Source organism: Micrasema longulum, unplaced genomic scaffold, assembly GCF_059751315.1.
Source record: "Micrasema longulum isolate JH-2025_06_02 unplaced genomic scaffold, ASM5975131v1 h1tg000941l, whole genome shotgun sequence".
Taxonomy (NCBI): Eukaryota; Metazoa; Arthropoda; class Insecta; order Trichoptera; family Brachycentridae; genus Micrasema; species Micrasema longulum.
In genome coordinates, this window is record NW_028278132.1 from 621 (window position 1) to 28,395 (window position 27,775).

The following is a 27,775-nucleotide window of genomic DNA, read 5'->3' on the forward strand; positions in this document are numbered from 1 at the left end:
CTGTTAAATATTTTGTAGAAACCTCTCGTCCAGGGTTTTGGTTCCATTTTACGCACATAACTGTATTCTTCACCCGCCTGGACACTCAAGAGAGAAAGAACAATCAAAACTTACGAAGGCTCTCAGAGTACCGTTCTTCTAGTGTTCATTCATGACCCGTCATATCAAAACATTTGTTTTAGTCATTGCATTTTTCTAGGTTATTAATGACTTCTCCACTATTCCAGACTAATGACCGGATTCTGTTGCAGGGCGGATGGTGCCACGGTATTTTGGCTTCGAGGAACTATTTCGTTGCCATTTGGCTGATGGATCCAGAGTTTTATAGCAAGTATAGGCATGAAAAGAAAGTTATCGCGTTCAGAAAAGTAGAGCGGGAACAGAAGGAGGAGATCAAAAGGCAGCGGAAAGAAGAGGCCAGAAAACTAATCGAAGGAATCACTTCGTCCGAGATGCTTAGAATCGACCGATCCAAACAAGCTAACGAAGAAGGGGATTCAGAAGTAAAAGATGATGAAAATGATGCGGAGGAGGGGGACGATGAAGACGAAGACGCGAAAATTGAAACTCACGAAGATTCGTCGTTGCAAGACATGCGAGAAATGTTCTATCCTGATGAATTCGGCGTAGCGCCTGATGAAGCTGTAATGATCACTATCGTAAAGGCTGCAGAAATAGTCTACTCTCCTCCTGCACCGCCCAAGCCAGCGAAAGGAGGTAAGAAAGATAAGGACAAAGGCAAAGGAAAGGACAAAGGTAAAGGAAAGGGGAAAGGCAAAGAAACTGCCGAACCTCCGCAGCTTCCGTCGGCTCCGACCCATCACTGTCCGGAGAGGGAGAAGAGAGAGCAACACCAACCGACAGCGGCACCCAGGTCACATAGAGCTTCTGAACAGGCCGAAGAAGACCCGGAGTCAGAACCCACCGAGCCGGAACATAAGGCCGAGAATACTAAATCAATCGCCTCCGCACCAAAAAGTGAAGAAATCAAATCTGAGGCCGCAAGTGTAAAGGATGAAAAATCTAAATCCAGTGTCGAAACCAAAACTGAAAGTCACGAAGGAGCCGACGACGCCCAAGAAGGCCGCGATACCGCGGAGGAAACCACGGAAATAAAGGAAGAAGTTGCTGATGTCAAAGAAGAAGTTAGAGAAGAAACAAGGCCTAAAGAAGAAATCGAAGAAGGAGACGAAGAACTAGTCGAAGAGGTTAAAGAATCCGTATTCGAATTACTCTCCGTACATGGCTCCGTTCTTTCGGTGATGGATCACGTTCTCGAGGGAGTGGATGAACTCATCGATGAAGATTCCCGCCTGGCCGATGTTCCCGTGTCGGAGATCTGCTTCCACAGCGACCAGTGCGTCGTGTTCATGTGGGACCCGCACGGACTCTGCTCGGAGAAGGTCCACATGGGCTACGGGAAGCCGACACTGGTGGCCTTTGAGAGCACCAAGGCTCTGGCTGACTTCTTCGTCATGAATACCCTCGACTCGGGACCAGGAACTAACAGGTAGGTCTAGACACAAATTGGAATTTATACAATTTTATAAAATTAATTTAGAAATCAAGATCTCCAAAAAAATATTTGATCAGTACAGTCTTCCTAAGAACAGGTTTCACTAGTGAGGAGGACTCCTAAAATAATTTTATATGAAAATCATTTGACATCCATAAATAAATTCTGTGGCAGGTTCACGATAACGGGCGTGAGGGCCTCGTGGCGTCGCAAGACGGGCGAGGAGCGCCTGGCGAGCCCCCGCTGCCCGGAGCGCGCGGCGGGGGGCGGCGCCGCCGCGTGCCGCCACCCGGAGCACGCCGCCACAGCCTACGTGCACGCGGGCGGCGGCCGCTCCTTCCTCGTGGGCGCCAGGTAAACATTACATCCTGCCTTCCTAAATCCGAAACTGTTTTTCTTAGATTTTTACAGATATCATCAGAGGATTGATGATGAATTCTGCGATACAATGGAAATGTGAGAGTATGTGGCTTTTGAAGGAATTAAAAACCAGCTATTATACGAGGTGGGTTTAGTAAATAACGGGAATTTTTTTAATTTCGCGGGTTTGGAGAGTCCGATTGTCAAAATTTTTCACTTTCATTCCCTTTTTCCACGTTTTCATCGGTTGTTGATGTGCTGGGGCGTCCGGGCCGTTCATCATCTTCAACGTCTTCAAGGCCATCTTGGAAACGCTTGTACCACTCGTAAACTCTTGTTTTACTCATAGCAGACTCACCATTGGCCTTTGTTAACATTTTACACATTTTATTTAATTTTTTACACGAAATTTGATACAAATTCTTGATTCATTTTTTTTCACGAACGAAAATTGCCGAGCTCATAAAAACATGTCTAACCTTAGCGGCTGCCTCAGACAAAGTAAACAATGAATACGGCTGAAAATTTTTGCATACTTCATGAGCATGTATACCAACATATCGTGGTTATACAAGTAAAAGTGATGAAAAGTGCAAAAATGACAAAATTGAGATTATTGACATCGTATTAGCATAATGCTTGACTGGTAAAAATGCCAAGTTGATCCGACACTCTAAAAATAATTTAATTTGTAAAATATGTGACCATTAGATAGAAGCTCACAGATTTTTGACAAGTAAAACTGACCAACACACATAGTCACTTTTATTAGTAAATGTAAGATCCAAAGAATTGACTAAGTAACAGTTAGTCGACTTGTAGGTGATGTCACCAGATACGATTTTTTTATAAAAAGTTCATTAATAAAATTTATTTCAACAGAGAGGGAAAACATTTTTGAGAAGGGAATATGGAAGTCTAGGCATTTACAGGACTTATGACCTGTCATTGGCTGGTTTAAGTGGCCACCTCTCTGTTGAAATAAATTTAAATATGAACACCTCCCTAGGGAGGAAATTCAGCCAGTCTGCAAGCATTTGGACATAATCAAACATTGTTGAATCGAATCAAATCAAAGATTATTACGTAACACTTCTCAATTATTTATTAATTAAGTTATAAATATAAGTTATTTTTTGTTTATTTTGTATTTCTGTGTTTATTTGACCTTCATAAATATAAAAAAAATGGATTATTGAAATAAAAAATCCCAAAAACATAATTTATAGTTATTGTAACGTACGCGTTACCACGTTTTTGTGCGCTGGTTCGTCACCCGCGTCTGCCGCAGTCAAGCTTCCCGGCGTAAGTGGGAAGCCGCCCTCCCAGACAGAGTCAAAGACAAAGTCGGAAGGTGGGAGCGCAGCTGCGCCGACCGCAAGTCAACCTCAATAGCCCTGAAAAGGACTTTCCACCCGGTCCAAGTGGTGCAGAGAGGTGAAGGCAGTCAGCAGGCAGAGCGGAGCGAAGTGCAGGAGGGCAAACAGGGCGGAGAACGGAATAAAACACGTCTGAACTGTTCAGAGTTAGGAACTCAACTAAATTTATTCGGTCGGTTACACGCCTTATAAAGCGATGCGCGTCGGGCCCCGTGAGTCAGCCGTCCCACCCGCGCCGGCTGCCTGGGAGTGGTGGGGGTATTTCTCCCCCGCCACTCACTACATGCCGCCGGCCGCAGGTGGCGTAAATACGGGCGCTTAACGCCCGTACGGGCCATTTCGTCGGCAGCCGCGACGCGCACAACATGATGATCATAATTTTTATTTTAAATTACATTCTTTATATTTTACTAGCTATATTTTACCCCGGTAATACTGAGGCCAGGCTCGAAAGTGACTACTTTATCTTTACAAAGAGCCTAGCACTCAGTTCTGTACATTTACCGGGGATTCTATCTAGTTATTTGATTATATATTTATATTTCTTATCGTTCTATATTACGCGTCCGGAACAGTTATAAAATAAAATTCTACCTCCAAATTTCATGACAAATTTTACAGGTAATATTGACTAAGTTTTTTAATTATTTTTTTTATTTAAATGTGATAATGTTTTTTTAATATGTTTATACTTCACGATTAAGTTGAAAGTACCGTAGGTATAATGTAAAATTACCAACCACCTACTTGAAAAATCTGATCTTTGAGAAGCAATTGAACTCTAGAAAAACACTAAAACCTGAACATTATTGATTTTGTCACTTGCCCGCGATATGTATATAAAGTAAATATTTTTATTGTTTTAATTAAAATGCAGTTCCACAGAGGAATATCAGTGTAGAATACCTCAATCTATTGAAAACTTTTCCACGATTTTTTGTCAATAATTAAAGTAAAAAGTGTACTCACAAATGTGTCAACATCAGGTGCGGGACAATGGCCGCGAAGAACTCCATCACTTGGAGCGTCGCGGGGCTGGTGATGCGGCAGCTGCTGGACATCAGCCTGTGGAGCAGCGCGACCTTGGGAGACATCGCGGCCATCGGCAACGAGCTTCGCGCCGCCTCGGAGAGGAAACTGGGCTGCGACTTCATCGCCAAACGGGGCACTCTGCATCCCTCTCAGGTTGGCCACACATGCTGCATCAGAATCTGGATTCTTCCCGCCATCTTTGGGCCTAAATTCTAGATAAAGTCATTAAATAAAAAAAACAAACAAACCACCGCGCCGTTAGGGTAGGAAGAGAGGATAAAATGCCACATCACTCTATCTTTGCATACAGATCTCGCTTCCTCTACGTTCATACATCTTCTCATGCACGCGCGCCGATTATTCCGACTTTTTACATGTCCATCTTCAAGTATTTGTTGGATTGGACCATGTTTTTCTCGGTCTTCCTCTATTTCTGCATCCATCAACATTTGCATTATAAATATTCTTAGCCGTTCTTTCGCTGCTCATCGCCGCTCTACATGTCCAAACCAGCGCAGAGCCCCTTTCTTGATTTTGTCGATAATGCTTATCTCAGCCTTACATAATGTATGGATCTCGACATTTGCACATCTATCATACATAGTTTTACCACACATTCGCCTGAGAGATCGCATTTTGACAGCATTCAGCCTACTTTCATCCCTGTTTTTCCAAGTGCATACTTTGCTCCCATACATCAGAATCTGGGAATACAAAACGATTAAATAGGTGTATGGATAAAGTGAAATTTCTTTAAAATGTAATTATTGTACAAGACTATACTAAATATACTGCAGAAAAATTGTAAGAACTGTCATGATTGGGGGTTATTCATATTTTGTATTTTTTCAAGCAACACTACAATGTGTTCATGTTTAAATAATTTTATCTATATACTTAACCTTAAAAACACGAAAATAAATTTTTGAATTAGCATAAAATGCTGTTTTTCCCTTAATATTGGGAAATTTTATTTACATTGAATTACTTTTTTAGTATGGCACCACAAAATTTCAACTGTCATTTACATCGCTCAAAACTGTTTCACACTTTTATGATAACTGCTTAAAATATCTCCTTTTCACATTATGTTTATAACATAAAATAATATTTCTATTGCCAATTTTTTTAACTTTCTGCATCGTAATTTATCGATGAAAAGACTTGATCTATTCCTTAACATGCGTCAACTGCATGTCACTATTTAGTTAAATGTCAAAATTACACACTTAAACAAAATGGTCAATTACACTGCACCTACTTTAAATTTAGTTTGAGACAATAATTTACACTTTTTTTTATTTACCTCGATTTTATTCTCCATTCACGCGGCGCCGGCGGCGCGCGGCTCGCCTTTTGACAGATCGAATGAGTTATGAAAAAAATTCGACGTAAAACCGGGGTGTTAATGGGGGGGAATATTTGAATGAGAATGTATGGAAAAAAATGAGACCTAAATATTTCGGTGTAAAAAGCGGGAAAACGTAAAATCAAGGTTTTACTGTATTAGTGTATTTGTATTTTGATTTTTATTTTGCTTCCTGTAATATTTTTGTGTTTATAATAATTGTGTGTTCTGTCATGAATGTACATTATAATAAATGTAATTATTTTAAGGCCCAAAATGAGTAATTGTAACTCATACATGTAATGTATTTTGATATAAAAAAAATCAAATAAAAAAAGATTAAAAAACTCTCTAGGGAGGAAATCCAGCCAGTCTGCAAGCATTTGGACATACTCAAACATTGTTGAATTCACTACTTGCTGAAAGAAGAAGTATACAAATTTAAAAATTGTTTTCAGGCATTGCCTGGTAGGTGATTTGGTTCAGCCGGATGAATCTCACCCGCGTGATAAAGGTTTTAGCTTTTTTACTTCACCAAAGTCAACAGATGGAAGAGTTGAGGAAATGTGGATGTTCAAAGGTGGGCACAATGCCGAATGTTACGCAGTTCAGACAGGTCTTAAGCCCTGTAAATGCCTAGACTTCGATAATCCCTGCTCAATAATGTTTTCCCTCTATGTTGAAATAAATTTTTCATATGAATGGAGGGAGGAAATCCAGCCAGTCTGCAAGCATTTGGACATACTTAAACATTGTTGAAAAAAAGATTGATCTGTCGTCTGGGAGAATAAATACGCCAGTATTTTAATAATGCAGCATTAGACACTTTTATGAACAGGGATAGGACATATTATCATGAATGATGAATGATGAATGATGATTGCACGAGCAGTTTTGAAAATTTATGTTATAATTACAGGTTGTTCATGACTTTATTCTCGAGAAGAAGCACGTCCACTTTGAGATAGAAGAAATGTTCACGCAAAGTATTGACGCCTGCGAAGATGTTTTAGAAAAATTAAGGTAACCTTGAATTTGGTAATGTATCCAAAATAAAACAAGTTTATTGGATTATAATTCTACTTTATTTTTCATAAAATATACAAAGGGAAGCGTTTTGTTTTGTTAGGACATTTTCAAACAAACTAACTTAAATATTTACAAAGTTTCCTTATATACTAAAAATAATTGCTGTTTTATGTTTGTGGATTTCTATACAAGCCAAAATAAGTAGAGTAATTAAAAATCAATTAGGTTATCCTGAGTCTAGTGGTTATATTGGAGAAAACCTTCCATTATTTAAAAATATTTGTAAGGGTATGACTTTAAAATTAGTAAAATAATTACGTAAATATTGATTATATTGGGGAATACCTTCCACTATTTAATTTTCTCCAATATAACCAAAATGTTTTTCTAAAATATACCCTAATTGATTTTTAATTACATTAATTATTTTGGCTTGTATAGAAATCCACAAACATAAAACAGCAATTATTTTTAGTATATAAGGAAACTTTGTAAATATTTAAGTTAGTTTGTTTGAAAATGTCCTAACAAAACAAAACGCGTCCCTTTGTATATTTTGTGAAAAATAAAGTAGAATTATAATCCAATAAACTTGTTTTATTTCGGACACATTACCAAATTTAATGTGGAATTAAACTCTGCACACACAATAAATAAATAAAGGTAACCGTCGAAGCCTCGGATGCAAAATTGTTTTGGATGCAGCAGAAATGTTTGCCGATATATTCTCAGTATCTCGAAGTTAGATTATTTGTCTACAGTTGCTGGCTTTCTTTGTCCATCATTTTTTTTTTATTAACATATTTTTATTCATACAAATGCATAGATATTACAAAAAAATAATAACGTATTCCTAACTCTATGAGGCCAAGAGCCCTGTGTTGAGTTGGGATACAACATAATGGAAAGTGGAACATATATTGCAATAGACATCTGGATAGCACACTCAACAGTATATAAATGTGTGTGAAATGTCTCGCAATGGTCTCTTCTCTTAGACAAAATCTAAACCTGTGAACAAACAAACTCCTGAAAATGGCTTTCGTTTTGGAAAACTTAATATGTTCATCCAGGACATCAACATTTATAGTCAATAATGTATTCTCCTTTGTTATTTTACAACAAATTAGTAAATGATTCTGTGGCTTGGATCTAGAAGGGCCAGTATCGGATTTCATACTTTTCTTGCCACCATTTTGCAGAGTCAATGTCAACAAAAAATTTATATTTAATTATTTTATTCACACATGCATGTATTGTAATGTTTTTTTAATAATATTTGTTACGAAAGACGTCAAACAATTCGTTGTAACGCCATAAAATGGATAAATAATTATTTTCCTGTAATATTACGATTTACAACATTGGCCCTTATAGATCCAAGCCACAGAACTCTTAGCATTTTCACCACACACTGCGCAAATATCGCGAGCAGCTTTATTCCCTCGATTGAACGCAAACAGATGGAAACACACGGAGATGTCAAAAATGCTCGCTTTTATCTGCTTCACACTCCATTTTGAAGGCTTGTAATTAAATCAAATAATGTAATGTAAAAGCATTCACATTATCTAGTAGAGCAGAAAATTTTCTTTCAAATCATGTATAACCTCTACCATTTTGTTTTACTTTGGTGGTAATTTTTAAATTTGGAAAAAAACAGACAAAACTTATGTTAAGACCTAATAATATGTAACACTCGTTTGTGTCGTATCCAGGTTGGCTTTGGAAGCGTTCTTCGCGGGCAAGGATTCCCTGGGCTTCCTGTACACGTCCATACACGGCAGCTGCGCTGTGTGGAAGTCGGGCGCCTCCAGCAAGCTCTACCTCGCCACCAACTGGCCCAAGGAGCACATCCTCATGTACACTAAGCCGGAAAATCTAGCCATAGGGTATGTCCGTCCTAATAATAATAAAAAGACAAAAAAATCAAATACTAAATACAACATACTATTTTGAAAAATGCTTTTAAGCTTTAACACCATCCGGTACTTATTTATCGGGTCTGGACTTCAGACCTTGCCACTCCAATGTGCAGCGACAGATATCGCCTTGTCAGTGGCCATCCTCTTCACAAGTCAGCCGCATCTGTGGAACCGCAGCAGATGAGGAACATCCTGCACCTCTCCACAACCGCAGGTCATATCATCTCCCTCCAGAAAACCCCGTCTCTGTTGATTTTATTGTTTTATTTCACGTAAAACATTATATTTTTTCTTTTCTATATGAACCACTGGGCATAACCCGTGTCGAGGCATTCATTCACATTATTTTAATTTTATGTTCTAGTACATGATAAATATAATAAATAACACTGTATTGATATAAACATAAAACATAAATAGCAGAAACGCAACAATAACTCCGAGTTCAAATAGACTACTGTTTTGGTGGGCTGACCATCTCGAGGCAGTTTTCAGGACCCAAATCCAGAAGCCATTTTTTAACCAATAAATTGAATTTCTGTTTATTGGTATTCAATTTTAAATCAAGAGGTAGAGTGTTGTAAATTTTGGGAGCAAGGTACATGTGACTCCTCTGACCAAACGATGTTGGCATTTTAAGTGGCACAAATAGTTGTCTCTTTTTTATCTTGTTTCATAGATTGTATTATATTTACTGCCACCATTATTGTGTGTGTGAACGTGAAGTGCCCTAGCGTACAGTTGCCTGACGTCCAGAACACCTACTCGTTCAAACACCTCTGTTATGGGTGTTCTGATAGGGACCCCGAGCAGAGCCATACTTACTTTTGCGTTATTTCCAAGGTATGCATAGCACTTTTGCTGGCTCCACCCTATGCAATTATTCCGTAATCTATAATGGTTTGACACATTTAGTAGTATACTTGATTTAAAGTTTTTTTGTCAAGAATGTTTCTTAGGGTATTAAATACATAAACAGGTTTTTTAACTTTTGCTGAAACATTATCTACGTGAATTGTCCAGTCCAAGGTGCAATCTATTTCGATTATATTTGCACCTAGTCACCTTTGCCCTTAGTCTCTTGAGAACTTTCCACGTCTACTCAGTAGGGAAGCCTAACTGTGGGCGGTGTTTGTACTTTCAGATTTCATTATCTGGATAATGAAGCTCTGGCTCTGGGCTCTGGAGCCTATCACCGAGTTTCTCTCTGCACAGATCCTCGTGCGTTTTTCTGCAGAGGTCTTCGAGTCAGTCGCGACTTCGAGGAAACTCCTTCTCGATCCCAGTCTCGGAGGAGCCGTAAAGAGGGTGTCTAGGGCCGTGGATCTGTTTGTGTCTCTCGGTTTCGGCTGCTACATTTCTCCTTATGTTAGGTGGAGCAATTCCTAGCATGTGGTAAAATTTGCGCACCGATGCGGGCTCGAGGCAGCCGGACACCAGCCGCGCCGTGTCGCCCATGTCATGTCCAGTTATCATGTCGATGTTTTTGTGTTTCAGATATCTCAGTATGATAAATGAGATGAATCAGTGCGCCACAGAAGTCAAACTCTTTAAGGTCTACTTGACGATCAAAAATAATAATAGCCAAATATAGAAAATATAAATATACTAAATAAATTAACTTATCAATTTGAAATGTTATTTTACTGTGTTGTAAAAAAATGTTTAGTCAAAAATACTGTAAAAAAATGGTAAAACTTTGTACGAATAAAACACTTTTTCATTTCTGTTGTGTATTTTTATTTAATATTTCTGAGTGTATTCGAGAAGCAAACTTAGAAATCTCCACTAAAAACGGAAAATTAGTTATTAATGCCAAAATAAACCATACGTAAAAGCCTACCTACCTAAATAATAGCGTAATTCAAAACCGTCTCTGAATCTTCCAAAACAGATTTCAATTATATTACTTGACACCGCAAACTAAGCATTCTCTATTGAGTCGGTGAAGCATAATTACAAATCTCACAATTCTTTTTTCAAAGTTTTTTTGCAAATATCTCCGTAACTCCTTCTTTGTTTGCTTCCGATATCCTCATTCATCCGCACCCCTCGCCAAACGAAGTATGGAATCATCATGATCTGCACCCACAGAAAGGACTCCCTTATATATTTAAAAACCGAGGGTCTTCCCACCGGTTTGGCTCATACTAAAAAAAAAATATTTTTTCGTCAGAATTATTTTTTTAAATGTCAATTTCATTTAGCGCAATTTCAATCTCATTTATTTGAGTAGATCTCTATTGCTTTCATTCCCCCTTTATCTGTGTGTTTGGTAATTTATACGGGGGGCTTATGTCGGATATTGTCATTCTTCCTCGTGACTGAAATAACTACCTCACCACCGCGCGTGGCCGCATTGTTCTCTTGTGAACACGTACGGACAGGACCATGTGATGATAGCGATTCGCTTGACGTGAATATATTTTTTATTGAAAAGACACAAAAAAATGAAATTTAAGTTTTTGGATGGATGTTTTATAATGTGCAGAATGGTAAATGTAACATTGTGTTTGTAGCAGCTGAAATAGGGCACAAATCCATGTAAAAACATTTCGAAAAAAAAAACTATTATATCTAAATGTGACTTAAGTAGCCAACATGCAAAAATTGTGAGACGTTTTATGTTATATACAATTTATGAGCCAATATTATAAATATCGAAAATATGCGCACTTGTGCAATATAAACATGTGCGTATTTTGTTTTTTTTTTTTAATAATCGCCACTTTTAAATGATTTGAATATTATACTTTTATTTTTTATGGCTAATATTTACATTGTAAGTATATTGCCATATTAAAAAAACACGTTACTTGTAATATTATGCAGTTGTTAGTTGGTAGCAATGACAACAAAAAAATAAATGGCTACCGTATTATGTCAATAGAAGTAGAACTGTCAAATTTCTAGATCACGATTGTCTAATTAGCAATCTAGACTATTCGTTAATTTCAACATTACTGAATTAGAAACAGCATCAACACTGGTCAACATGAGCGGCGTGGCGGAGCCATTGACGCTGGCGCGGGACATCAAGAGATCGATCGAGCTGTTGGAAAAACTGCAGCAGAGTGGCGAAGTTCCCGCGACGAAATTAGCGGCGCTGCAGAAAGTCTTGCAGAGCGACTTCCTCAACGCCGTGCGCGAGGTCTACGAGCACGTGTACGAGACCGTCGACATCCAGGGCTCCGCGGACATCCGGGCGTCGGCCACCGCCAAGGCGACCGTGGCCGCGTTCGCCGCATCCGAGGGGCACGCCCACCCGCGCGTGGTCGAGCTGCCCAAGACGGAGGAGGGGCTCGGCTTCAACGTCATGGGCGGCAAGGAGCAGAACAGCCCGATCTACATCTCGCGCATCATCCCCGGCGGCGTGGCGGACCGCCACGGCGGGCTGAAGCGGGGCGACCAGCTGCTCTCCGTCAACGGCGTCTCCGTCGAGGGGGAGAACCACGAGAGAGCCGTGGAGCTGCTGAAGCAGGCCGCGGGGTCCGTGAAGCTGGTGGTCCGGTACACGCCGAAGGTCCTGGAAGAGATGGAGATGAGGTTCGACAAGCAGAGGGCGGCGCGGAGGCGACACAATTACCAGTAGATTATTTGGTTTATCTCCGAGGTTGAAACTATTCTAATTTATTAATTTGTAGGGAAGTTTGCGCAATTTGCTCGCTGCTGATTTTTCTATTTAATTTTGAATCGATCGATTTTACTCATTTTCATTCGGCGTGAAGTTTGAAGCGATTCATCCGTCGGTCAATTTGCATTAAAATGAATTACGCGCACTCTTATTGGACTATTTGCATTCAAGTGATTTTGTACCTTGGTAATATTTTCTTAATATTCAAAGCATCCACTTTGTGGTCAATCATTTTACTAAATGTTATTAAATATTTGTATATAACCGCTTACCGACCTTTCTATGTCTACCGGTTTCGTCAGGACACCAATTGAACCAACATGCAGAACCCACTGTACACCTACACCTTAGTTGTTGCACAAAAATATAAAACCAACACGACATGCATTTTAATAAGCACATGCACTGATTTGTACAAACATGCACTGATTAAATTATAAAAATATTCTATGTTGTTTGAGAAATAGTTGAAAAAAGGCAGAGGGGTGAAAGGGAGGGGATGAGCTTTATAGGTTCAATAGGATGATTTTTTTTTAATTGATTTTTTTTATTATTTAATTTTTTTTGTTTATTTTAATTTAAAAAAAGGATAATTGCATAGCAATGAAATACATATTAACAGTAAAAATAGTAAACAAAAAATCCCACCAAGGCATGGCCTGTTCGTGGGTATACTCCAACAAGAAATGTTTATGAATCTTTGCTCTTATAATAAATAGACAGTTATAATATTTTTGTGTTACATAAGAAAGAGAAAATAAAATATTCTCTAAATGATTATATGGTATTTTTTTTAAAAGTAATTAAAAACGGGAAAAATAAAAAATATAAAAAAACATAAAAATATTCCTTATTATTAAAGGGCAACAAAATATATCATAGAAAAAAAGAGTTCATTCACTTTTACAGTGGAACATCGTAAAACGGGCTATATTGAAATGTTGCTTGATTATTTATCAAAGGAACATTATTTTAAATCTTTCGTAATGTGAAATATTTCCATATTATTTACTTTTAACCCTTTATTATTTGTATGTAAGATTTGAACTCCTGTATTTTAGGTAGATGTAGAAAAGTCAGTAAGTAGTTATATACAGATATTTAATAACATTTAGCTAATATGTTCATTCACTCTATACAACTATTTATTCATTGGGTCGAAAGTTTGCATTTAAACATTCATTTGAATGTTTTTTACCATTTGCCTTCTACTGATTTGTCTCTTTTGTTTGTTTATTCTAACCTGGCCGCATCATTTATGTTCAATCATCGTCCCCTTTTCTGCACCCGCTGGTGCATAGGGTACTGCATTGGTATACGGAATGCGGCGTAGATCAATCATCTATTACATGAAGGTAAGGTGATCCGCCTTACGCCAGGAACAATGAAATACTGCAGTTTAAAAAATCTATAATATCAGTATTACTGATCAACTTGTCTAAATTACAATATGTTTTATCTTGATACGCAACATTTGACTGTGTCTATAGTCCTTAAAATATAGCTTGATTAAAATGCCAGCTGCCAAACTAATGTGAATAGTGACGGAAAGTATTGATCACTGACCATGTATTGATCAAATCGATTTCATCAGTTTTTTTATGCAAACATGAAACTCTATTTCCGAAAATTGAAATAAAAACGCAAAAACAAGCCTATTATAGTGTTTGAGACAATTATTCACCAAAAAATAAGACATTTATGCTTTTTTTCATGAAGAACATCATTTTTGAATTCGATCGATTTACATCGATCAATTTGTCCCATCTCTAACGTTTTTGCAAAATGATGTTACCTTGTAAGAACGTTGTTAATAATTAGGTTTAGTTTATTATTTTTTTAGTTTTAAAGCTGATTTTATATAATTATGTTGATTTAGAGGTCAAGCATTGTATTAAAAAAACAAATGAACATGCCAGATACCAATGATTTTTGGTGTGTCAATATAAATCACTCCTTAGACGTTACTACAAAGTTATGTCGTCACTTTTGCTGACAACTGTCATTCCATTCAAGCTATATTTTAAGGACCATAATTAAAAATTTCAGAAAGAGGTTCTTCGTCGCTGTTGAAAATATGTTTTCCCCATCGCGATGACTACAAAAATTATGATTTTATCAAAATATTATCATTATTATTAATAATACACTAGCAGCTATTAAGCTGACGCGTGTATATCAAGTGTACAAGTGTACATGGTTAGTAAACATTATACATTGCTGTGTGCATCTAGTTAACATTCACTGAACTAGCACCGATCACTTTCTCACATTTCTCCACAACTCGGTTTGTCAGGAAGTTCTTCCCGGGGTCGGATGAGAACGAGGCAGTGTTGAGTTTCAATGAATGACCTTTGAGATGGCGGTTTTCATTCATAGTGAACATTGATTTCAACTCGGGTACATTATATTGCTCAGTTAAGATGGAGTCACCACGCTGCCTGCGCTCCCAGTGAACTTGACCCGAGCTCCCTTAAGCAGTCCTCGTATGATTTATTTCTTAGATAAACTACCATTGTTACGTATAATTATATTAAATACATTTAAAATAAATATTAAATGTTGAAATTATCAGATATTAAACCCAGGGTCTGATGCGCGGTAGCCAAACGCGCTTAACACAACATCACAAGACGGACAAAAAATTGATTACTTAAGCGAAATTATTATTTAAATGACGTGTCTAACATTCCTCAATGTATTTTTTTTTTCATATATCTAAATTATGTAATGATGCATCTGCATGTATTGTTTTATGATTTAAGATAATATAAATCATTATTAACGTTTGTGTTTGTTTTTATTCCAAGTTAATATAATTATCTGAGCTGGCTCCGATGGGCTCAGAGCCCCACTACAAGTTGAGCGAATGTGCTCTTCCTAATTCACACCCTAGAACGGGCATACTAAACCTTTTTTTTCTTCAGGCCGCATACATGTTTGCTAAATTGCACGGATCGCAACATTATACTATTAACATATTACAACAGAGATGAAGGACATTTTAGAAAAGGTAATATAGAAGTCTAGACATCCACAGGGCTTATGACTTGATGATTCATATTTTATTTTATTAACATATATGGCAAAATTGCCTTTTACAAAACTTAAAACATACATGGAACTGACAGAGGAAGGATGAAAGCCGAGTGAACGCGGTTGAAATGCGATCTCTTAGACTAATGTGAGGGAAATCTATGTATGACTGTTACGAATGATGAAATCAGGCGAGAGTGTAAATTTGAGTCAGATTTAAGATTAAGAAAGGGCCTCTGAGATGATTTGGTCACCTAGAATGTATGGACGACGTAAGAATGGTAAAACAAGTATATATGGCGAAAATGAATGGTAACGTGAGACGAGGACGACCAAGGAAGACGTGGCATGATCAGATAAACCAAAATCTTAAGTCTGGTCATGTCAAAAGCAGACAAAAGTTTTTTTTTTTAAATACGTCACTAAGAAAACGCGACATGTTTGGCTTGATACTTGTGACGTCAAGATTTGTGACAATGTTTTAAACAAATTTGAATGGTCAGGAACAAATAAACATAAATCGTGACGTATTAGGGGCGTGGCCAATGGAATAACCGTTTTTGCGGGAATTCAAAATTACAATATTAAACATATTTTTTAGTTACAAAAATGAAATTTTTTTACCGGATTGTATTTCATAGACCTTTATTACTTAAAAATGTAAAAAAAAGCCCTGACATTTCTCTATTCTTCCAGGCACCCCTGAAGTTGATGAGAGATAACAGTTCTGGGCATCCTATATTGAATGTATAATGAGGAAATTCAGTGGTTTTTTATTATTTTTTAATTATTGACTATTGAACTAAGCCAAAAGTTTTTTTTTAAATTTTTATATTCTATTATCAGCGCTATGATTTTATAAAGTTTTTTATTTCTGAAATAACTCCGCATGTGAGGTCAGAGGTTCTCTTCCGCTTATTCTCGATCGGTTCTGCCCATTGGTCCATTGACAGCAAGCAAACCGGAAATCTTCCATAACTCTCTTATCATAGGTTGATTTATATGTACCAGTGACGTCATTAAAAGTAGTTCGTTTTTATCTTATTATTTTTTTGTACATCTTCAGGCAACTTTGCCGTACAATTCAATGCTCAAATTTTTACCGCGTGCTAGAAAACATTTTTTGTATGCAATTTCCCGAAGGTCTGAATTTCCTCATTTTTAGTCAATTTAAAAGGTCTATAATTTTTCTTCTAATAGTTTTAGCTAAACAAACAAACATTTTTGTAAACTAAAACAGAATGATAATAAAACTTATGGCTCACTCGAAAAAAAAGTGCTCACTTAAACCAGCCAATTATAAGCCCCGCAGTCTTCAGATAAATATCCCTTATGGGTTAAAATTTAACCCCAATACTGAAATTTAATTTCAGTATAGATTTACACACATGTAGTAAGTAAATACAAATTTTAATAAAAATATTGTTTATTCCATGAATGTTAGAAAATATCTCATTATTATTCAATCAGTAAAAAAGGGTCAGACACCTGAGCAATCAATCTACCAAAAAAATAAATTATTAAATAATGAATTATTATTTTTTAATAACTATTTTTTAATGATTGATTTTCACATGTTTTTATTAAAATAAAACCTAGTTGTCTACATTTTGTTTTTATCCAAATGGATTTTATTATAAATCCTGACTCTTATATAGGAGCGAAGTATGGATTTAGAAAAACAGTAATGAAAGTAGGCTAAATGCTGACGAAATGCGATCTCTCGGGTGAATGTGTGGTAAAACTATGTACAATAGATGCACAAATGTCGAAATCCGTACATTATGTAAGGCTGAGATAGGCATTATGAAAAAAATCAAGAAAGGAGCTCTGCGTTGGTTTGGACATGTAGAGCGAATAAACAATGAAAGAACGGACAAAAATATTTACAGCGCGAATGTTGACGGATGCTGAAATAGAGGAAGACCGAGAAAGACATGATATGACCAAATCCAACAAATACTTGAAGATGGACATGTCAAAAGTCAGAATAATGGGCGCGCGTGCATGAGAAGATGTATGAATGTAGAGGAAGTTAGATATGTATGCAAAGATAGAGTGACGTGGTGTTCTATCCTCTCTGCCTAACCTTACGGAAACAGCGTGATGGTTTGTTTGTTTGTTGTTCGTATAAATAACAACCTACCCCACATTTTGAATGACGTTTAAGCGTATTTTTTCAGTCATCGCACATCGCCACTTAGTTGTCATTAATGTCCACAACTTTTTTCTGTTGGCAACCGTGGAATGTCCGGCCGCTCGGCTGACGTGTAAACTTGTACAATATTTTCGATATCGAAACTGTCATAATTGTAGCAAAATTCCTTCCAAACCCCGAGGATGAATTCCTTCAGGCGCGACAAGAAGGAGGAGGAAGAAGGCGGGGGAAATCCCTTCCAGAACATAGAGAAGACCAGCGTGCTGCAGGAAGCGAGATACTTCAACGAGACCCCCGTCAATCATAGGAAATGTACGCTGATTCTTACGAAGATTCTCTATTTGCTCAATCAGGGCGAGGTCCTCAGCGCGCAGGAGGCCACGGAGGCGTTCTTCGCGATGACGAAGCTGTTCCAATCGAAAGACGTGATCTTGAGACGGATGGTCTATCTGGGGATCAAGGAGCTGAGCTGCATCGCCGATGACGTGATCATCGTGACGTCCTCGCTCACGAAGGACATGACGGGGCACGAGGACGTGTACCGCGCCGCCGCCATCCGCGCGCTGTGCAGCGTCACGGACGCCAGCATGATGCAGTCCATCGAGCGCTACATGAAGCAGGCCATCGTGGACCGGAACCCCGCCGTGAGCAGCGCGGCGCTGGTGTCCGCGCTGCACCTGGCGGCGACGGCCAACGACCTCGTCCGGAGGTGGGCCAACGAAGCGCAGGTGAGCGACGCTTTCCGATCTTTTACTTCTCGAAAACTAAATTAAATTGGCGGACATTTAAACGCAGAACTGTGAGTTTTGCAGTGTTAATGGGATTTGAACCGACGATGACAGGTGGTTTATTTATTTTGCTTAGACTGTCAATTACAATGTACATGATGTAATAACTTATATTTACATATAAGTTTTTATTTTAAAAATACTTGGTACACTTGGTCAGACCAGTCTGAAGATGCCCATTAGAGGGTGAAAGCGCTAATTGGTCATAATAAATAAGTGGAAGTGTACCAAGTATTTTTAAATTAATAACTTATATGTAAATATAAGTTTTTACATCATTACAATGGAATTCCATCAAGAATTGTCAATAAATAATTTAAATGAAATACAATGTACATATTGAGGCTTTACTGAATCTTTCGAGATAATCGCATTTAAAGCTTTTTTATTATTTCACAGCCTATTTTAACCAAAAAAAATAATGCTTTGAAAGATTAATCTTTATTCTAGGCAGTAAAAAATTTGAAATCAACATCTTGCACGTATATTTAAAAATATTTGATACTAAAAATACCCAAAACTCACACAAATGCATTAAAAATCTACAAGATGTTGACTTAAAAAAAGGTTATATTAAATTTTAACCAAATGTGCTATCTTTATTGACTATCAATAAGTGTGTACATATTTTCTCCAATATAATTTGTACTGTGCATTTTAATAACACTGTTTTATTATTTATTTATTAAAAGAAAACAACAGCCATTATAACAAAAAAATACAATATTTACAAATAAACCAAAATTATTGGCCAATTATTACGAAATACAATTTTAAAAAAAGCCGATTAAAAGCATATGTTTAAAAAGCCACATTGCCTCATTCCACACGTAAAAAAAAAAAAATATATTACAATAATGAAATAATAAAAAAATAAAAGAAAAGTTTTTTTTTTTAAATTTTGTTCAACAGAGAGGGAAAAAAATATTTTGAGAAGGGAATATGGAAGTCTAGGCATTTACAGGGCTTATGACCTGTCATTGGCTGGTTTAAGTGGCCACTTTGCACACTGTGTAACATTCACCATTCTGCCCATGTTTGAACATCCACATTTCCTCAACTCTTCCATCTGTTGACTTTTGTGAAGTAAAAGAGCTGAAACCTCTCATATTCAAACATTGTTCAAAAGTTTTTTGTTTACTCGCACTTAAAAATCCTTTCGCTGGCGGATCCATACGGAGTAACCCCAGATCAGCCTTCCCTCCTTTCTTCTTTCAAACAAGAGAAAATAATTAAATTAGTAAAGTGTTTGATTAAATAATAATGAATTAAATTATCAAATTATTGAATTATCAAATTATATTACTATTATTATAATGAATACAAAGTATTAAATAAAAAACATGCGCGTTTAAAAATAAATAAAAATATGATATTTTGTAATTTGTTTTTTTTTCGCTCTTGTCCAAAAGAGATTTTTAAAAACATTTACTATAATATCAAGATTTTTAAAATCAATATGCTGTACATTAAAAATGTTTTTGTGTTAGTTTTTTGAAAGCGCCAGCACTAGAAAATCGACCTATACATGATTAGGTTAAATGAAAATATGTATCTATAAACCAGTGTTTTTAATCCATAGCTTAATACATACAGTCGAACTTGGTTATAACGATCACGGAAATAATGAAATCTTGAATGTAACAAGGAAACATAAGTTGACATTTTAGTTTGTGGTTTTCTCCATACATTTATTCACTTTTATAACGAGCTACTTTTCGGACATACCGAACAAAAATATTGTCTACAGTTGAGCAAAAAATTTTCAATCGTTTATAAACATTATTTATTCAGTGTGTATAAGTTAAATTTTAAAATAAAATGCTTTTTTTTTCAGAATACGGTTTTGAAATTAACCATAATTTTAAAAATACAATTTATAACATTTCTTGATTTAAATTTTAACAAAAAGGTTTCGAAAGTAGGTATAAACAATTTTTTTTTATTAAATAATCCAACTTTTTACCAAGCTCTTTCCTGTACCCTTTTTAATATAGTTGCAAGCTTTACACTATTATTTTTTTATACTTACGCACCTACACACACGCACCCTCTCCCTCATTATTCACACATACGTGTATTCACATACACATGAATACAAATGTCACATACATGCAATTACGTAAAATCTTTTCTTATATATTATGTGTCATTAGATTTACAGTGGATTTTTTAAATTGACTCTCAGTATTGTTAATATATTTCTACCTATTTTTTTATGTAACAGCTCTAAAAATCCCAAATAAAATAAAATAAACAAACACTATTTTTAAAAGAAGAACCTGAGTAATAAAATCTAAACGGGCGGCTAACTTAGAACCGATGTCGCTGGGCATCGAGATCGGAAGATGTTTATCGGAAGTGCCTAAATACCTGATTGGTGTTTACACCGACAACATTGAAAAAATATCACACACACGGTTGAAATTGTGTGTAAAAAATCTAAGCTTTGAACCAGTAGTACTGGCTCGACACCACATAACAATTTACAACTTCCTTTGTAGTTTATGAATGACATCCTTATTTCGGGAGTTTTTACAGCGCTAATCAGTGTACGATAGATGTACGATAGATGCACAAATGTTGAGATCCGTACATTATGTAAGGCTGAGACAAGCATTAACGACAAAATCAAGAAAGGAGCTCTGCGCCGGTTTGGACATGTAGAACGAATGGACAGCGAGAGAACGGCTAAGAATATTTACAATGTGAATGTTGATGGATGCAGAAATAGAGGAAGACCGAGAAAGACATGGCATTACCAAATCTAACAAATACTTAAAGATGGACATGTCAAAAGTCGGAATAATCAGCGCGCGTGCATGAGAAGATGTATGAATGTAGAGGAAGCGAGATCTGTATGCAAAAATAGAGTGTTGTGGCGTTCTATCCTTTCTGCCTATCCTTACGGGGAAACGGCGTGATGGTTTGTTTGTTTGTTTTGTTTGTAATCAGTTTTTTTTTTATGTTCTATGGTCAGAGCATAATAAACAATACGAGTAGGTGATGTCAGATCAGTTTAAAACTAACTCTTGATTGTAAACATGTCTACTGTTGTCTACAAGAGGAAGTGTCTCGATTCGTGAAAAAGTGGCAATCATTTGTGAAATAGAATGTGGCGCGAAAAATCTTGAGGTGTGTAAAATATCCACAGTGTAAATATTGTAGAAAAATAAAAATGCATATTTATATTACCAAATTACAACGGGATAGAGAATACCTTAATTAAGGGAATATGGAAGTCTAGGCATTTACAGGGCTTATGACCTGTCATTGGCTGGTGGTTTAAGTGGCCACTTTACACACTATGCAACATTCACCATTTTGCCCATGTTTGAACATCCATATTTCTTTAATTCTTCCATTTGTTATTTTTTCATATTTCCATTTCCTTTCCCCTTGTGTTTATTGCACCATTTTATCTAGCTTGTTTATTTCTGTAAAACTGTTGTAAAGGCGTTGTAATAAATAAGCAGACAATTGAAGGAAACTCTGTTATCTTCCCACTGTAACACGATGTGTGATTATGATTTTCTGTACGAAAATGTGTACATTTTTATGATTATTTATTTAAAATGTGTTCAATTACATGTTACTGATAAATATACTTCAAATTTAAATTTAAAGGTTTATTAACCCTTTCCTAGAGGATGCTTATTTATTTATTTGACACTTTATATACATATACAATAAATATACATACAAGGGCGGGCATATTGCCTTAAGGCAATTTCTTCCTACCTACCCAAACCGTCCAGTTTGAGAAAATTATAAATACATGAACATATTGAATCTTACAATTTTACACAAAAATTAAAAGCAAAGATTAACAAAAATAAGTATATATAAAAAAAAAATTAACACTATACTATGAAGAAAGGAGAGGGGATGGGAAGGAAAGAAGAAGGATAAAGGAACAATTTAAATATTTAGATAGTGACATTTCAATCTTGACTGAAATGTAAATAAAGAAGGGGCGTCCCTAACATTAGTGGGTAGATTATTCCACAATCGAGCGGCTACACTGCGAAAGAGGAGGCAAGAAAATTAGAGCGATGACAGGGTATTAAAAGGGTTCTCTCGTTACTAGAACGAAGAGATAGTCCGTGTTGTGAAAGAGGTTGGATGAGCTCTCTCAGATAAACAGGCGAAGCGGGATTATTGAAAATATTGTGAAGAAGTGATAGAATGTGAATGTTTCTTCTATGCCTGTGTAGCATCCATAAATTACACATGATCCGAACGGGGGGATCAAACGACCCCAGCGCCTACTTGGTATATTGCGTCACGAGAATAAAAAGTTGGAAGTGTTTATCACCGTGCAATAATTTATTCATGTTTTCACGTACACATATTTTGCTCATTCATGTATTTTATTCATTTTTGTTAGTTTGCCGAAAGATTGTACATAAAGTGAAATCAACCCTTATAAATAGCTATAATAATACTCGAGTCATCGAATTAAAATCTGTCTATGGGGGATTCGAATCCCCGCCTTTGGTCCGGCTGGGTTAACATTCCGCTGGCTGACTGAAGAAGTTCTGATTATAATAATGGATATAATGAGAACTGAATTGATAAAATATTTAATTGAAAACCAAAATGCAAATTTGTTAACAAATATTTACGTTCTTCTCACTTAAAGCTGACCCACCTAAACGATGGAGGCTGATTCTTTTTACAAACCCCAATTTTTATAAATAATTAACTAATTCCCTACCATCAAACATTAAACCTGCATTCCAGTTTACTATCTCTCCGTGAGATCATCCACACGCCTTCAGCTAATTTTAATTCCTCCCCTTTCAACAATTCAGGGTTCATTAGCATTCATTTGTATTTGAATCGATAGGAACTGTGTCGCAAGTTGCAAGATGGCGACCTCTGTTAACTTATTGCACTGAAAATATCGCATATTTGCCATCGTGGGGTGTGCGATCAAACTGAACTCTGGCCGTTAAATAAAACTAACAAAGTATTTCTTACACGCTCAATGGTTGACCATCGACTGATAAAATCGTGGACTTGAGTCCCAGCAAAAATATATTAGGGGAGGTAGTCTAAGAGTACGCAGTCCATAAGAGTACGCATTGTTTTTCATTTATTTTATTTTACTGTGACTATTATTACTAATATTATTTATTTATTTTTTTTGAGTTTGTCCAAATTTTTGTAGACAAGGACTGGATTCAACTTCCTGGGGAGCTGTTTATATTAACATATTACAACAGAGATGAAGAACATTTAAGATATCTTAAATGTTCTTCATCTCTGTTGTAATATGTTAATATAAACAGCTCCCTGTCTAGTAGGTAATGTAATTCACCACTGTAATTGGGCCTCCTGGCCTGTTGTGGTGCAAAAAAAAATGAAATTACAATGGAATTCTATCAAGAATTGTCAATAAATAATTTAAATTAAGAAACATACAAGACGACGACATAATATTAGTCAAAAATGCTGACATACACAAATATAACACCAGACAACAACAACACTATCATTACATTACTGTGTAGAAAAGTGTCAATTATTTGTAAAATAGAATGTGCCGTGAAATATGTTGAAGTGTGTAAAAAGTTTTCTCCATCCTTATCACATTGTCAACATTGTGAAAAAATACGAATGTTTATCGATCTGAATTTGAAATTAGGAAAGTGGTATGTTTGTAAGCTTTTATTATAATTTTCAATAGTGACAATTTGCAATGGCGATCGGATTTATAAAAGCTTTCTCTCCCATCTTCCTCGTAATAACCAAGTTTAACTGTAATTTTTTTTAATTTCTACATTAGACCATGAAGAAAGGAGGGGGTAAAGATCCCAGGAAAGAGGTCTCTGACATTAGTGAATAGATTATTCCACAATCGAGCAAAAAAATTAGAGCAGTGAATGGGTATTGAAAGGTTGATGACTGTTATCTTACCATGGACCCTGTGATTGGATGCGAAGGCAGTCTGTATTAAATGCTGTAGCGAGACTTTTTTTCCGAATCTCTAAGTTCAGTCATATCACTCCACTACTTCGGGAATTACACTGGCTACGTTTTCCACAGAGGGTGGAATACAAACTCTGTGGGCTTATGTATAAATCACTGCACAACTCTGCTCCGGAATATCTAAGGGAACTCTGCATTCTAGATAAACTAGCTGACAGGCGTCTTCGCTTAGATCAGCTACGTTTACAGCGAGAGGGAAAATTATTATACCTATATAGGCAAACAGCGCACTAAATTTAGTGAACGCGCATTTGCGGTCGCAGGTCCTACGGCATGGAACGCTCTCCCAGCAGAGGTGCGAGGCTGTGAGAGTGAAGTGATGTTTCGGAAAAAATCTTAAAACCCACTTGTTCTCTAAATCATTTGAATAAATCCGTAGCATATGACAACAAAATTAATTGATTGAATTAAATTACACATTTAAAAGCTTCAATTAATCTTACTTATTTATAGAATCACTATGTAAAGCCTCTTGATGTATTATATTACGAAAATGGCGCTATATAAGTTATCCATAATAATACATAAGTTATCCAGAATATAATCGGTTGTGTTTTGTCGCAGGAGGCTCTCAACTCGGACAACATAATGGTGCAGTACCACGCCCTGGGTGTCCTGTACCACGTGCGGCGCTCCGATCGCCTCGCCGTCACCAAGCTGGTCGGCAAACTCACACACGCCTCGCTCCGCTCGCCGTACGCACTCTGCATGTTGATACGCATGGCGTGCGAACTCATCGAGGAAGAAGACTCCTACAGTACCTATCTTATTTATTTACATTTATCACATATTTATGGGTAAGGCCGTAGATTTTGCCACAACATGAAAATAACTGGCCACTTTTACATAAAAGTATACGTATATCAGGTAGCAAAAAGACTATTCATTTTAAGTTCAATGTGGAACTTGTGTGTAATATATCATATATCAGGTAGCAAAAAGACTATTCATTTTAAGTTCAATGTGCAACTTGTGTGTGTGGTATATCAGGTAGCAAAAATACTATCAAGACAGAAAACACCAAGTAACGGTGGCAAAATTTACAACCTCACACTTATATTTTTCCCAAAAAAGACCTCTATCAAAAATACAAAATATGCTTTCTATGTAAATTTTAAAAATGGGATTTTTATTACTAAATAATCAATCTAATTTACTGAATATCTTGCAATGGTATCCCTTTTAAAGAGTTGTAGATTAATCCTTAATTTTTTGTTGTTATTTTAGCAAGCGCCACCACAACGCAACTGTTGGAGTTCATCGAGTCGTGTCTCCGCCACAAGTCGGACATGGTGATATACGAGGCCGCCCACGCCCTCGTCAACCTGCGCGGGAACACCAACTGCGGGCTGGCCGCGGCCGTCAGCGTGCTGCAGCTGTTCTGCGGCTCCCCCAAGCCCGCGCTGCGCTACGCCGCCGTGCGGACGCTCAACCGCGTTGCTTCCACGCGACCCGTCGTGGCCACGGCCTGCAACCTCGACCTCGAGAACCTCATCGCCGACCCGAACCGCTCCGTCGCGACGCTCGCCATCACGACGCTCCTCAAGACGGGCGCCGAGGCCTCCGTGGACCGCCTCATGAAGCAGATCGCCACGTTCGTCTCGGAAATATCCGACGAGTTCAAGGTCGTGGTGGTGCAGGCCATCACGCTGCTCTGCCTCAAGTTCCCTCGCAAGCACTCCGTGTTCACGAGCTTCCTGTCGGGCATGCTGCGCGACGAGGGCGGCCTCGATTACAAGGCCTCCATCGTGGACACGGTCATAGCCATCATCGAGGACAACAGCGAGGCCAAGGAGACCGGACTCGCGCACCTGTGCGAGTTCATCGAGGATTGCGAGCACACCTCCCTGGCCGTCCGCATCCTGCACCTCCTGGGCAAGGAGGGCCCGCGGACCAAGCAGCCGTCGCGCTACATCCGCTTTATTTACAATCGCGTCATCCTCGAAAACGCCACCGTGCGCGCCGCCGCCGTCGCCGCCATGTCGCAGTTCGGCGCCGCGTGCCCCGACCTGCTCCCCAACATCCGCGTCCTGCTGGCGCGCTGCCAGATGGACTCCGACGACGAGGTCCGCGACCGCGCCACTTACTACAGCCGCATCCTCGAGTACGAAGACAAATCCCTCATCAACAACTACATCGTGGAGATTCCCCCGCTGTCCGTCCCCGCGCTGGAGCGGGCCCTCAAGGAACACAACAGCAACGACCTAGACGTCCCATTCGACCTTCGCACGGTGCCCATCGCGACCCCGAAAACTCTCGCGGAAGAAGCGCAGAGGAAAAACAACGTCGAGGGCGCCGTCATCACTTCCAGCAACGTCACCAAACCGCAGCAGGTCTCCAAAGAAGAGGCGTACGCGGAGAAGCTGAACGCGATCCCCGGCATCGCGACGTGCGGCGTGCTGTTCAAGACTTCAGAACCCGCGCACTTAACAGAATCCGAAATAGAATACCCCGTCAAATGCGTCAAACACATTTACGCCCAGCATTTAATATTACAGTTCGATTGCCTTAATACGATGAATGACCAGCTGTTGGAAAATGTACACGTCCGCCTCGACATTCCCGAAGGATACCGTCTGCTGAGAGAAATCCCGTGCGAGAAGCTCCCGTACAACCAGCAAGGCACGGTATTCTGTATCCTCCAATTCCCCGATGATCTCGGCTCGAGCGTCGGATCGTTCGGCGTCACGTTAAAATTCCTAGTTAAAGATTGCGACCCGACGACGGGCGTGCCGGACTCGGACGAGGGCTACTCGGACGAGTACATCGTGGAGGATTTGGAGATCGTTCTAAGCGACCAGATCCAGCGAGTTAAAAAGGTTAATTTCAACGCCGTCTGGGAGAATTCAAACGCAGAGGGCTACGTAGAAGTCGAAGACACCTACGCTTTGACCACAGTTCCTACGTTACAAGAAGCGGTCAAGAACGTGCTGACATTCTTGGGCCTGATGCCTGCGGAAGGCTCCGACAGAGTGGCCGATGGCTCGTCCGTCCACACCCTCCTCTGCGCCGGATTCTTCCGCGGCAACATCGACATTTTAGTCCGAGCGCGGCTGGCTCTGAGCGACGGCGTCACGATGCAACTCACGACGCGTTCTCCCAACTCGGACGTCGCCGAGTTGATCACTTCCGCCATCGGCTAGTAGGGAATGTGTGCGTGCGTGTGATGCGTGAATGCGGACGGGTGATATTTTTATATACGCCGATGTATGTGTGAGCCATTTGTTCCAGTCGGAGTTGTATTTTACGTTGAGAGACCACTGTTATCTTTATGTTACGAAGGGAAGCAGAAGTTATGTGTGTACAGTAAGAATTAAAACTTGTTTAATCTTATCAACGTCTTTTTTTCCTTTTATTAAGACAACCATAGAATTACGAATAGTCCAGAAGGACCGTAGAATCATATTTGAATATGTATTTATGTCAGACTGTGTCCAAAAATCCTCCCACTATGCCCCACTTTCCGCGCCGCGCGCTTTCGTAATGTCGCCGCGTAATGTTGCATGATGGGAAAAAATCATAACACAAATGTAAGGTAAACAAAGAAGCAATCTGTTAATTTCTCTAAAATTG

At 38.1% G+C, this 27,775-nt stretch overlaps 3 protein-coding genes across 4 annotated transcripts; all 3 read left to right on the plus strand.

Moving 5' to 3' along the window:
* Positions 1-257: 257 nt before the first annotated feature.
* Positions 258-10,297, plus strand: LOC148278001 (uncharacterized). The gene is made up of 6 exons (XM_088232052.1): positions 258-1,510; positions 1,691-1,870; positions 4,242-4,440; positions 6,555-6,658; positions 8,383-8,556; positions 10,087-10,297. Exons 1-6 carry the CDS (start codon positions 309-311, stop codon positions 10,181-10,183), a joined length of 1,956 nt encoding a protein of 651 aa, XP_088088178.1. The 5' UTR covers positions 258-308; the 3' UTR covers positions 10,184-10,297.
* A 1,148-nt stretch (positions 10,298-11,445) lies between these two features.
* Positions 11,446-15,012, plus strand: veli (L27 and PDZ_signaling domain-containing protein veli). Its single transcript, XM_088232053.1, has one exon. The coding sequence runs from the start codon at positions 11,585-11,587 to the stop codon at positions 12,179-12,181; it is 597 nt and encodes a 198-aa protein (XP_088088179.1). The 5' UTR covers positions 11,446-11,584; the 3' UTR covers positions 12,182-15,012.
* A 2,479-nt stretch (positions 15,013-17,491) lies between these two features.
* Positions 17,492-27,535, plus strand: gammaCOP (coat protein (coatomer) gamma). Of its 2 annotated transcripts, none has more exons than XM_088232045.1 (3): positions 17,492-18,145; positions 24,767-25,069; positions 25,134-27,535. In XM_088232045.1, exon 3 carries the CDS (start codon positions 25,492-25,494, stop codon positions 27,343-27,345), a length of 1,854 nt encoding a protein of 617 aa, XP_088088171.1. In that variant the 5' UTR covers positions 17,492-18,145; positions 24,767-25,069; positions 25,134-25,491; the 3' UTR covers positions 27,346-27,535. The 2 variants fall into 2 exon arrangements, with proteins under 2 accessions (XP_088088171.1, XP_088088170.1); XM_088232044.1 differs by having other exon boundaries at positions 24,767-24,959; positions 25,430-27,535.
* Positions 27,536-27,775: the final 240 nt, after the last annotated feature.